The sequence below is a fragment of the Sebastes fasciatus genome, chromosome 20 (genome assembly GCF_043250625.1).
Source record: "Sebastes fasciatus isolate fSebFas1 chromosome 20, fSebFas1.pri, whole genome shotgun sequence".
Taxonomy (NCBI): domain Eukaryota; kingdom Metazoa; phylum Chordata; class Actinopteri; order Perciformes; family Sebastidae; genus Sebastes; species Sebastes fasciatus.
In genome coordinates, this window is record NC_133814.1 from 18,746,899 (window position 1) to 18,760,610 (window position 13,712).

Genomic DNA, 13,712 nt, shown 5'->3' on the forward strand with positions numbered 1-13,712 from the left:
GTGGAGGTCATTGTTATTGTTTTTTCTCTGCACATCTATCACCGTGTGAATTGAATCCAGCTGCTCCTCTGAACTGTGGGGCACTAAACATCGTTGTACTACGAATTTCACGTTAAAAGCATCAGCTGATGCTAAAAAGCCACAGAAACAAGTGCTATTTTTAATGACATTTGTGTTTTTTTGTTTTTATTTTACTGAAAAATGTATGAAAACTTGCAGTAACAAAGCGCAAATGATTAGCCATACACTGTCATCTAGTGGCAACACTGACACACACTTCAAAAGTTTCTGCAGAACTTTCTAGCTTAGATGTTGCAGCCACACCAACCTCTAAATGACCATTATTGCTGAGGGTACTGATAAGAATTCTGCACAAGAGAGCTTGAGACTGACTTTCTAAAGTTGACCCTTTAAGAGATGGCACTGCTTTTACCTGATTTTGCATCATCCGTCTGCCTGCTGCTGCCTGCCTTTCCCTTTGCCACTTTCTTGGCAGGGTTTTCATGCCTGTCAGGTATCGAGGCCACAGGCTTCTCCAGCACTTGGACCTGGTTGTACTGCTCTCTCGTCAGCAGCTCCTGCATGTAGTAATCCTCATCCTCGCCGGCAGAGCCTCGGCCGAGGTCTGCGAGCCCCGCGAGGAGTCCCAGCAGAGCCAGGGGGGTGAGGAGGCTGAGGCGCTGCTGTCTTGTCATGACCCAGGGGGGGAATTATCTCCAGCTGTGAGTCCCGATGCCGTCTCCAGACTGAGAAGCCTGCTGCTGCTGCTGCCGGGCTGCGTCCCATCAACTGCTACCCCTTCCTCTCCCTTCCCCACTCCAACACGGGGAGTTCACAAAGTTCTCAGAGCGCTCCAAGTCTTTGACGAAAGCAGCGGAGCCAGAGGGTCCATGGACGCCTCAGTCTGGGAAAAATGCAGTGAGGGAGGGAGAAACTCAGATGAGGGAGTGAGGAGAGAGAAGACAGACAGTACAGTTCTCTCTTTTAGATGCTGGCAGGTGACTTTCTCGCTTATAGATTCAAACAACTCTGTTCTGACACATTGCAGAGGAGTCACTGGTGTGGGTTGAAGTGAAAAAGAGATAGAAATCTCTCTCTGGGGAAACATACATTGACACATTGAGGATCTGCTTTCATCTCCATCTCCTCCCACTCTGTCTGGGGCAGGCTTTAACCAGAGGAAACTTTCTTCTTCTTTCTCTCAACTTAAACTGCTCTTAACCGGTTTGCAATTCTGTGCGTCCAAAAAGGAGAAGCAGAGCTCCCCGATCCACGCAGGGTGTATGTGTTTGAAGTCCAAACTGGCACAAAATATTCATTCCCAAACAAACAGTAGTCCTGAACAGTAAATCACACAGCTGTTAGAGTTTAGTAGAAGTGCACTTGAATGTCTTCTAGCACCGCATGATATCCCTTTACTGGGGAACGCTAATTAACTTGTTGCTCCTCTTCAAACCGTCTCATTTGCTGCTGAGGCTGTTTCTCGTTTCAGCCGAGACCTGTTTGGGCTCTGCAGTCATTTACACGTTAACAAGCAGGCTGAAATTGAACAGGACCAACTCTCCGTGGAGCGTTCGGGCACGTTTCAACGCAGGGACGGAGCGATGCCCCCGTGTGTCACACCTCATCACGTGAAGCTCTTTCTCTCCTTCCTCTCACACACACACACATGACTACAGCAGCCTCACTTTCACAAGAAGATAATAACACAGCCTAAAGCCAACACACTCCTGATTGAAAACACATTTTTCCAGCTGAAAAAGATCCATCTTTAAGTTAGATTTAGGTTTCATAATAACGTTTTATATCTGGCATTTAAGAAGCGTTTGACTCTATGATGTCTAGCCTTGGGCTTGAATGTAGTCATAAGGAGAAGTGGGAATCCACTGAGCATTTGCACAACTAATAAGTACAGCTTCTGACATTTTATCAACCTCGGGCAAGACAAACTAATAAATCCCATAACAAGCATGATGCCCCGCCTGGACGCTACACTTGTTCATTAACTGATGTGGACAGACTTTGCATACAGAGAAGTCTGAATGGGTTGTATGGAAGAAATCAGACTTTTACACCTGAGACTGATGGCTTCTGAATGGGGGCTGAACAAGGCTGGGGCTGCAGGCTAATCACAGAAGAACAGGATCTGGAGTGGGTGGACAGCTCGAGGCTGGAAGACTGGAAGACATGCTCGACTGGCAAAGCATTTCGCCAGCCAGGCATTTGCTGCTCGCCCACTCCTCATCGAGACTACACCCATCCTAAACCGTCTGGGTGGAAGAATAAGAGAGCTGTAGCATTTTACCTCAAAGGCAAGGAGACAAGAAATCTCCTCCTTCTCTGCACACCTTAAAGCAAGTGTCAGGTTTTCTCTGAATGCATGATGCCATTGTAGCTGTGAAGCCTTTCTAGACAGCTCTACAGTACAGTTACAGGGGAGATTACTTTATGGCGTGGTAAAGGATTTCTGTCTGTCTATCTGTTCACCATCATTTAAAGATTTTGATGTGACAGATTTGGCTGTTTGTTGTGGTGTAAGGCCAACGACCACCAACCACACCAAGGACTCGTGCACTATAATCATGCGCTCTGTGATTCAGTTCATTTCTAGGTGCTATTTGACAAGAGTTTTAACTCTCCTTCTCAAATAAGTTCTGTTGGCCAATTTACAGCCATTACTTTCTTTAATTACTTCCTGTTCAGACTATTGTGTCTTGGCCTATTCTGCCCTTAGCCATTTCTTCCCTGCCTTCAGTTTAAAAATGCTGCAGCAACCAGAACCCAATTAGCATCTTCACACTGCTTAACAGAGCATCTGAGAGTGCATTTTTAAAACTTTTTTTTCACATCCTCAGGCAGGGCCCTTCTGGCCGTTCCAGCAAGTCCTTTTGGTTGTTTTTCAGTGGTTTCCAGAATAACCCATTATCACTACGTCACCACACACCCGCTGCACTTTCTCTGAGTGTTTTATATATTGCTGCGGATGGGTTTACTTTGGAGTTAATGAAAAGCTCGGTGCGTTTCAGACAGGCAATAAAGGGCGCCTTGGGCGGCGGTATCAAACACTGACGGCTGTGACAAAGCATCAGTATTTGTCGACTTGGGAATGAGGACGGGCTGGACCATTCAAAAGACGATTCATATGAGCGTTTTCTGATCTGCTACCTATCTATGTTTAAGGTTTGTCTTTAAATTTAGGCAACTAAAACCACTTAGTTAAGGTTAGGGGAAAATCAGCCTAGTATCTGTAGTAATCAAGTCAATCTTGGATGATTTGTATGTAAATACCTTTCTGTATCAATGCAGTATCAAAGTAATGTGCCCTTTATGTATAGCAAGGCAGACTACTTCCTGCAATGTGGAGATTAGGGTGGATGTGGTTCATTTAATTTTGATGCACTGACTTTAGAGTTTGCATCCTGTTAAAGGCCTGTAATTAACATTTGCCTTTTGATGAACTATAATCACGATCTCTCCTTAACCTTAACTAAGTGTTTTAGTTGCCCAGCACGAACATACCCTAACCATAACTGGCCATGACGATTATAGAGGGCAAGAACTTTGCATATTTTTTTATTTGATTATTTTTTTAAGATCGTTTATACAGACTTGCCTTTACCTGGACCTGTATCTTCCTTCTTATGCTTTTATTTTGTTTAATGTTCCTTTGAAATTTTGTTTTGATAAAAGCTCCATTAATTGTTGTTAAGGTGCAATATTCAAAATCAAATAAAACCGTTCATAGCGAAGAGAAACCCTACATATGGACCATATGTATCTTCCTCTGGCTGCTAGAGGGATTTCTGTCATTACACACACATGACTTTAACAGAATATATGTACTGTAGTTTAGAAGTGACTTAGACACGGTCAACATTTATTAAAGCATGAAATCTACCTAAACTTCCTGTCTGAAACAGCCAGAACGTCTGCATTAAAATACCTGCTATATAGTCCGAAGTAAGCAGATCAAATAGCTGCTTATCAGGCTGCAGAGCAGAGCAGCTTGAGGCGGGGATGTTGTGACAATAGCTGTCTTTCTCAGTGAGAAACACCCAACGGGGAGAGTGATGGCTCCTGCCTCTCTCTATAATCTCTTATGGGGAGAAAATCCCCGGCTGAATTCTCATTAATTGGACGTCAGTGCCCAGAGTGACAGGTTGGAGGCTCAGTGGCAAATACCTCCCCGCTGCTGCTTTGGCACCTTGTAATTGATGAAAAAGTGGGGGGACTGGTTTGAGATAGAGAATCTGAGGATGGAGAGAATAATGTATAATGGTATTGTACTGTTAAGTAGGACATGGCAAGGCTGGGTTTCCCCAGAAAAACAACATGTAGTTAGTGACTAAAAAGCAAAAGCAATATCACACACTGGCTGAACAAGTCAGTGTAGACCCATTTCGTTTTTTTGCATGAGGGGAGACTCTGATTAATATCACACGTTCTGCACACACACAGACAAAACTGTACGCACGCAAACACATTTTGTGATCATCCATCAAACACAACCTTGAGTGTGTCAAACTGGCTTGTGTCGTGGCCAATATTTTCTAATAGATTCTGATGTTAAGAGTTCATTGAGGACAGACAGGTACACCCCTGGTTGACAGGGACAAACCCGCCTCGTCTTATTAATTAATTAATTTATTTATTTACATGTCTACCAAGATGTAATGTGACACTTTTATGGATCCAAAAAAAGCGTCATATTACAACCTTGGATTTACTACTTTAAATCATGTGCATTGCATTATGGATGAATCTCAGCATCTCTCGGCGTTATTGATATGCAGACCGGCAGAGAGGCTCAAATCTTGGTTCATCTTAAACTGAAAGACAAGTATGCAGAATTTCCCCACAATGATGACATCGGTACCGTCAGTGTTTAGATTTCATGTTATGTCAATTTTAATGACAAGTAATAAGTAAGGCCACTGTTCTTCCAAGACTTATATTTGAAGGTCACACACTTTATTTAAATGCATTGAAATCAATTTCTTCATTATTCTGGTTGCAAACTTGGCTCAATTGTATCTGTGAACATTTCTGATCACAAAAGAAGATAAAAAGCTGGCGTAGGATCTTAGCAATACTTCTCCTGTGTCCATGGAAACTGTGTGAAACGTGGCGATGGTCAATTTGCTAGACCGGCCAACACACAGAGCAGTATGCTTTGAGTCTTGAAGTCTGTATCAGCTTATGCTCTCCTGGTATCCTTCTTGGAGGAACACAGAAAATCCCAACCTGCTTTGCCAGCCAAGTCAAAGATATAAGCCATTTTTTATTGGTTTGATTACAGTACATATGTTGTAACTCAGAGTAGCAGGATTACACCACTGCGGCAGTCAGGTGGTAATATTGCTTTCACGGTGTGTAGTGCTCAAGCAGATGTTTTGAAGCAGGTTGAGTTGATCCTGTTCCATTGCACGCTGTTTTTGTAGACATTTTAAACCTGACCCTGATTAGAATAGCAGAGTGAGATGTTTTTCTTTCTTCTAGTTTAGTAATGACCACATTGAATCAAAGCACAGTCAGACCTGATATTTTGTGGAAATTATAGTTATAGAACCATTTCTAATAAAGAGAGAAAAACCTCAAAAGTACAGCCAGTGATGAATGACTGTATGATATTGACAGAGAAGAATTAATACATGAATATTCAGAGAGCCCTTCCAGCCTGTGGCTACTACAGTATTTTCATGTTATGGCTTGTGCAAAATGATGAATATGAAAGCCAGTTGCCCTTACAGGACTCAAACTTTACTCTTATTCCCAAATAACCTACATATTAAAGGAACAGTGTGTAACATTTTAGAGGATCTATTAGCAGAAAAGGAATATAATATTCATAACTATGTTTTCAATAATGTATAATCACCTGAAACTAAGAACTCGTTGTGTTTTCGTTAGCTTAGAATGAGCCCTTCATGTCTACATAGGGAGCGGGACCTCCATGTCCGCCATGTTGCTCCACCATGTTTCTACAGTAGCCCAGAGCGAACAAACCAAACACTGGCTCTAGAGAGAGCCTTTCACCGTTTTTTTCACTCACGGCTCACGTTACCGAGTCTTGGAAAGGGAGGAGTGAGCAGAGGGGTATTCAGTTGGTTGCAATCTGCAACCACACCTCTAGATGCCACCAAATCCTACACACTGCACCTTTAAAGCTGCTATAATCAATAAATTTACATTAACAAAAGATCAAATGACTATATGTATGCAAAAGGGGTCATTTGTAGTGACGAACCAAGTTGGTTGAAGCAGAGTGATTATTGGACTTGCATTCTCCGGGTGGCCAGAAACATGACTGCTAATGAATGCTAATGTTGCTACTGTATCTGCTGGATGTGTAAATAAACTCCTGTTTGTCATGTCGACTTAACCAGGGTGATAATAATACAATATGTCAGAGTTGCAGCTTGTTTAAAGACTACTGACTTAAAGCCAATCATCTGTAAAAGTTACTTTCACTAAATTTCAAAAGCAAATGTTCTCTCTGCTATGTGAATAATAACTTGTCAACATGCACAGTAAGCTGCTCATTCAGGCCAATTGAGACAAAAACTACTTAGGACATCTGTCTGGCTACTTTACGGTTTTCTACATTCTGCATTGGCTCTGTCCAGTCATAGCAATATTTTATGATCCCTGCAGAAACTATTACATTTGTCATCGTCCTACAATTCTGGACAATTTATTGTTGATTGCGGTTTTCGGGAGGTTGTAGGAATGTCTCCTGTTTCAGGACCTTTGGGTGATGAAAAAGCTCTTCATCTATTCATTACAGTTAGACCACAAGCTGCTCGATAACAATGTCAGTTTGACTTCTCAGTCGGTGGCCTGGATCCCGATGCGTTTTCAGCAGAGCCGCCCTCAGTTTCCTCCCTGAAAACGCTCCCTTCCTGAACACCTGGGTTTCTAATTCTTTGTCCACATTCACCGGCGGCTGGGACAGGATCCAGCTGGATGGGACCGAAAAGGGCCAGATGTTCACATTTCTAATAACAGTGACAGCTTTAATTTGAATGGCAAGGTAATCCTGACGGAAGCATGAATTTGCATATGAGGACAATCAAATGGAAGAAAGAAAGTAGAAATTATCACCTAATATCTTGTTGAGACACTGATGACAAAACGAAGAGATGAATCTCTAAGACGCAAAGGAAGTGGTACTCTTCAAGTTTATTTATGAAGTATACTTAAGTAAAGTTCAAGTATATTTCCCCCAAGTATACTTTATGTAGCATGTATACTAATATCAATGTACTAGTACTATACTTGTCCTACTTCAGTACTTCTTGGGACTAAATTGGCCCACTTTTTAGTTAATAAATGTGAACTTAAACTTTTCTGTATACTTAGTATAAGCCAAGTATACTTAGACTTTTCTGTACACTTATCAGTATAAGCCAAGTATACTTAGACTTTTCTGTATACTTGTCAGCATAAGCCAAGTACACTTAAGTATACTTTTGTTAAGTATATCTCTGATAAGTATAAAAAAAGTAAACTGAAAGTATACTCTCTTATTTTAAGTTTAAAAGAAGTACACAAATAGCACACTTGTATAAACTTCTTTTTGGTAAGGGTTTCTTTAATGATTTGATGATACAGCTGTTTTCAGGATCTCAAAGCAGTGGTGCACCTCCTACGGGTCACCCTGAAGGACATCTGGTAGTTTAGCGAGGAGGAGACAGTCCGCTCTGCAGGCACAGATGTAAGTAACCACATTAGAATTCTGTACTGTCCTTGTTGTGAAATGCTTGGCTGGACTTTGAGGTTGGAGTTAATGCAGAGCAGCGACCCCGGATCCATTAAACCTTGTTGAACAATGACAAAACTGCAAGGCCACAAAGAGGCCTGGGACGACAGAGACAAAACAAAGAAGAAACATCTGGTTTAGCACATTGTTAAGGGTTTGAACTGATAAAAAATAGCTGAATCGATATGGAAGTCTTGCCACCGCTAAAGAGAACCATTAGGACAAATAATTAGGATGCAAACATGCAGGAAAAGGAGTTCTTGTTGTTTTTTTTGGCTGCCCTTGACTTTGGAGTTTTAAAAGAGCCTGGGCAACAATCTTTACAAGCAAAATGCCCACTGCCTTAAAACATACAAATAACTGCAATAGCGTAGCTTCGTAGACTGTGTGAAGAAAAAGGCAATCAGTAAGCTACGCCAGAGACTATTTCTATTTCTGTAATATGCGTCCAAAAGAGATAAAACTGCATAGCACTGTATATCACAAACAGATGTTTTGGGCTGAAGCCTTAATATCCCACAAATGTTAGGAAAAGACTTGCAGGACTCTTCAGTTTAATATCCTCAGCTTACTTTTGGATTACTGTTTGTAATATAAAAGAGAATAATCGCAATTTTTTCTGACAAATCTCACCCCATTTTTATACGAAGATCTGTTTGTTTCCTGCATTCCTTGCTTGCTCCATCATCAGCGGGCATGACTGGGCCTCTTCAAATCTAACTGGCAGGCGATCAGAGCACTCGATCAGCATGATGGATTAGCAAATGTTTGTTGCATAAACTTGTTTCTCCAGATCTTTCTTTCTTGTTATCTCAAGACGTTTTCCATTAATCATTGACAACAGTGAGACACAGAGCTGTGATTCAAAAGATGATTTTTTTTTATTTTCACTCGGCTCGTTTTAGAGGATCACGGGAGAGTTACGAGCAGGAGTTGTAGTGATCGTGAAATAGTTGGTGGGTCTAAAGTACGATGAGGAGGAAGAGCTGAGGGGTTAAGAGATACTTGATGAGGAATGAAAAGAAAAGAGAGAGAGATTCCTCTCTGCTAAAGCCCTGCTTCAAAGCTTATCCAAACTGACTGGGAAAAAAAGAAACAGGTTCATTCCTCCTCTGTCACATCCAACATCCTGTTGTGAATCCCATAAATATGGCGCCCTATATTACAAGTTCAGGGACTCATCGTCATGCTGTCGGCATCCAGACGTCTTCTTTCAAGGAAAGAGCTTCCATACATCAACGAGGACGACAGAGCCGACTCCTCTTATTCAGTTTTCTAATGTTCATATCACTGATGGCATTAGATCAATAACTCCTGTGAGAATTAAATTGTATCTCTACCCATACTGAAATTCTACTGAAATGCTGAATACTGAAATGACTCTCTCATTATTAGCTTTTCTGTCCCTTAAAGCCGTGTTTCCCAACCTTTTTCTTTAAGATACCCCTTTTCAATCATTGAGTAAAGCGACGACCCCTGACTTGGTTACACATTTTATGAATATTTCATATTATATTCAATGCATAACAATAACAGTACAGAACAACTGATAACCTGTACAATTAAAACAAATAGTGAACTGCAGGAAGTTTGTGTAAAACGAGCAATTTGGATGCATTTTGAGCAGACTATTTCCTGTGAATATCGCATCAAAGATTTGTTTCCTGTTATTTTTAGGAACTTTTAATACAAATCTCTGTATTATGTTTTTTTTTTACTTATGCATATTTTTTGATAACTTCACTGTTTTCTTAAATTTTTTTTCGGAATATTAAAATTTTTTCTCATAAAATCACAACTTTATTTTCGTAATATTACAACTTCTTTTTCTCGTAAATTTACGACTTTTTTCTCGTAAATTTCTGACTTTATTCTCAAAATCTCGAAGATTTTTTTTTCCTCAATGTGGCCCTAATACTCCGTCATAACTGACGTATTTTATGTCGTAGAACAAAATGTTAAAATCTCTAAAGCTTGTGTTAACCACAGACATTATTTCAGCCATCTAACTAAAAATAATAAAAAAAAAACATTGACTCCCAGACGAGGGAACCGGAAGTGCTAAAATACTAAACTAATTTCCGGTTTTACCACCAGGAGGCGCTCGAGACGTTTTAGCATCACTTTTGGGAAGCTGTCAGTGTCAGTGAGGCTGCGGTACTAACTTTGCTTTAAAAAGGAAAAACTAGCGACTATCACACAACTTTTTCATAAAAAAACAGAAGTATTTGAGGAGGAAATAATAATAGTTTGCTGCCACTATTCAGGGATAAATGACCTCATCAGGTGTTGATGCTTACCGCTAATTAATTAACCGCTCTCTTCACCAAACGTCTGTAACCATGGCAACTCTGTTCCCAAAGGATTTACTGTCGCTGCAACACAACATCATGAATCACCTCTTCACTTCTTCAGGGTAAGATTTGTGCTGCTAATGTTAACATTAATATATATTCCTGGATGTCTTGACTGTGTTCAGTTGGTGTTTCTGTGTTTGGTTAACCACATTAGCTCCTCATCTTCTTGCTTGCTTGTCTCCTCTCTACTAATTCATGCTTCTGACATGTGAAATATTTTCATTAGAAGGCTATTAATTATGAAGTTTTCAGGCTTAACTTGTTTTTTTTGGTGATTTTTTCCATGCTGTTGATTTATGATGATGGATGTTTGTGTATTGTGGTTGTTAATGTTGTTTATTAGCTATAAAGCTATAATATAAACATGACTGCTGTCTTGCACACAGTCCATTTATGTCATTATTTCAGTTTAATATGGACTTCTTGAGAAACTCAACATGGCTTTTCATCACATATGGGGTCACATATTCTCTACCCACTTCATACTCTGCCTAGCTCATAGCTATTAGATATATTTCTACTCAAAACTCAGGGTTGAGGTGACAATTTTACTTCCCTAGATTATATTTAATCTGTTGAGCTGCTGTTTTATGGTTCACACTGCTGCTACATTCAACAGCATTCAATGCCAACCTTAAGCTAATAATTTCCATACTGTAGGTCATCTGATTTTGATAAGAATAAGTTGGTAATATCTGCTGCAGAGGTGACTTGTTTCAGCATGATGCTGCATGTGAGGTGGATTGCTGGGTTTAGATTTATCCATTTCAATTCACTAAATAGTTTACAGTACAGTGAAAAAGGTACAGTGAGTCCCAAGGCTACTCACTTAGTTGATGATATGATGATGTGGTTTGTGTTGTTGATGATGATGTTGATGAAGATTATGTTGACTATGCTGCTGACGATGACAATTATGTAATGATGGTAGAGATGTTGATCATGTATTCAACATGTCTGGTCACTATGCACTTTTCTCTCCCTGCATATTTATTTATATCGTCATACTCTACCACTAATTGTTCTATCTCACTTTTTATTTTCAAATTTTTGTAGATGTTTTTTGTAATTAGTATTTTATTGATATTTTTTTACATGAGCATTGTCACATTTTGGTTAACAAATCAAATGACTTCTATATGCAAAATAATAATATAAATATTAATATAAAAATAGAACTTTTCAAGAAACTCAAAGAAACTTTACCCGGCTAAAATGATCATAAACAAGGACATCATAATATACAAAACACAACAGTAATCAAACAGTAAAAAGCAGTTCTAAAAAGGTGTGTTTTGATTAGTGATTTGAATGTGGACAGGTTGGTGCAGTCTCTGATATGTTTGGGGAGTCAGTTTCAGAGGGAGGGGGCAGCTATGGCGCTGTCGCCCCAGGTCTGGTGCTTGGTTCTGAGAGGTGGGGTCAGGAGGTTGGCGTCAGAGGAGCGGACGGTGCGGGAAGGAGTTTGATTGTGGAGCAGGTTGGTGAGGTAGGAGGGAGCCTGGTTATGAAGGGCTTTGTAAGTGAGGAGAAGGACTTTGAACTGGCTCTGTTGTGGGACAGGGAGCCAGTGGAGGTACTTTAGGACTTTGGATGATGAGCCGTAATGAATGCTGTTGCAGTAGTCAATTCTGGATGTGATGAAGGCATGGATCAGAGTTTCGGCAGTAGAGAAAGAGAGGGATACACGGAGACAAACAATGTTTTTAAGTTGGAATCAGGCAGTCCTGGTGATGTGATTGATGTGGTGTTCAAAGAAGAGGTGGCTGTCGGAAGTGACTCCGAGGTTGCGAGGATGTGAGGGGAGGGAGACAGAGTGGAGTTGTCGATGTTGAGGCAGAAGTTGTGAGTGGTTTCGGTGAGGGATTTTTGTAGTCTGAGGTGCCCTTTGCTCTGCTATGCTGCTCCCGTCGGCTCTCCTGTACATCTGCACACAGTTGCTGCTATATACTACTGCAGCTTCTGCTGCTCATATAGCATTTCAATAAGCTCCACCTCCGTCCCAGCATCCACCTGTAGGCTCTGAGTTGAAGTTTATTATCATCACTCTCCAGTGTCTGCTGGGCTGAGCTTACATCCCTGTGTGATGTGACGGGATCATGGCCGAGATGCGGTCAGATCAGAGCCGAGATGCCAAATATCAACTTTGCATAACTATTATAAATCTGTCCGACAGACAGCTAGAATACTGCCTGAAAAAACACTAAAATCAGCTTGTACTTTTTGGGAAACTAAGGCCAAAATTCAGCATAGAGGCAATGCAAAGGAATGTGAAATAGTTGGATCTAGGCTAAACACGTGTCTCTCTGGAATTTTTTCTCAGCTGCAGCACTACGTAGTTGTCCAGTTTCCTGTCAGTCACTGTACGCTCTGATACAGCATAGACGAGGATGAAAGGAGCTCTGTTAATGTTTGTGAATTCCAAGGAAATTGAAGTTGGTCGGAGGCTCACGTTGAAGCGGAACCTCTTCAGACGGCCAAAATATGCAAATGATTTGCAGTCATTTTTTTTTTCTCCCCCAGTCAGATTGTCTTGATTTCAGTGAGCAGGAAGTAGCCAAAGCTGCTGGCATGTTGAGATTGTACAGTGAAAGAGCTGTAACAAGAAAAATGGGATCTCATGTTGTTCAATAAATCTGTGTGATTGCATGTTTCCTCTGAATTAAAAAAAAGAAGGCTTTCCCAGTAGTATTTAGGTCAGTTTGTCTTGGAGAAAAAAGTTTGGGAGGCCAGAAAAGAGAGACATGATGACTACAGACAGCTTGATTTCTCTCTCTCTCCTTTTTTTGTTTAAAATTGAGGCTCCTTTTTGTGTTTAAAGCACTTTAAATCATCTGGATGTTGTTGATGCAAGACAAATGTTCTTATTTTACTGTTGCCATAACTTACTAAATGCCCAAAGTCCAAGTTGAAATTGTATATTGGTAAGTGTCTGCCCTCTGGTGGAGAGAACGTGTATATGCTCCATCTTCAGTATTTCAGTATGTCAAAGTTTTATATTTCCTTAATTTAAATTGTTCAGCAGAGCTTGACAGTGTTTTTATACACATGAAATTGCTGTTGATTTGTTCCCGGTTACCTTTTACCCGTGGGTAGCTGTCTCAAAAGTCTTTTGGTTCAATTTGCCAACTTAATTTGCTCGAGTAAAAAGGCTCAAATCCAATCACAAACACTTTTTTAATTCAAGCTTGTTACTAATTGGTAATTATTCAGCGTTAGTGACACCCATTCAACAGATAGAAGGAGAGGAAAATTATTATGAAGGCTTGATCCGAGTAATTACATGGCTGTCTTTCAGCTACCTGACTCACTCAACTTCAGTCAGAAAATAACAAATCGTCATTTAGATTTCCTTTTGGACTCATTTAATATCCAAATACAGTATATTACTATCTGAAGTTTGCATTTGAAAAACATTTATTCCATTTGATGTCTTTTATTTTTAGCCAATAGTGTTGGATGGGGACTATTTTAAGATTGCAATGACATGTGGTGTCCAATAGAGGGCGGTGTTGTGTCACTAAACTCTTGCTCTGATCTTCATTCAGCTTGTTCTCACTATATATAAGGAGACTCTGAATTATGATCAAGGC

General features: G+C 40.4%; 1 protein-coding gene and 1 long non-coding RNA gene across 3 annotated transcripts in view; one reads left to right on the top strand and one right to left on the bottom strand.

Annotated features, from left to right (window-relative positions):
* The window catches only part of cpxm2 (carboxypeptidase X (M14 family), member 2), a 29,216-nt gene extending 28,142 nt beyond the window's left edge, over positions 1–1,074 (bottom strand). The window contains exon 1 of the mRNA XM_074619993.1: positions 434–1,074. Coding sequence (XP_074476094.1) covers positions 434–695 — 262 coding nt within the window. The 5' untranslated portion in view covers positions 696–1,074. The remainder of the gene's footprint in view (positions 1–433) is intronic.
* Positions 1,075–9,834: 8,760 nt separating this feature from the next.
* Positions 9,835–13,712, top strand: part of LOC141758623 (uncharacterized) — a 95,969-nt gene continuing 92,091 nt past the window's right edge. For both annotated transcript variants that reach the window (XR_012591906.1, XR_012591907.1), the window contains exon 1: positions 9,835–10,178. This is a non-coding gene — a long non-coding RNA (uncharacterized LOC141758623). The remainder of the gene's footprint in view (positions 10,179–13,712) is intronic.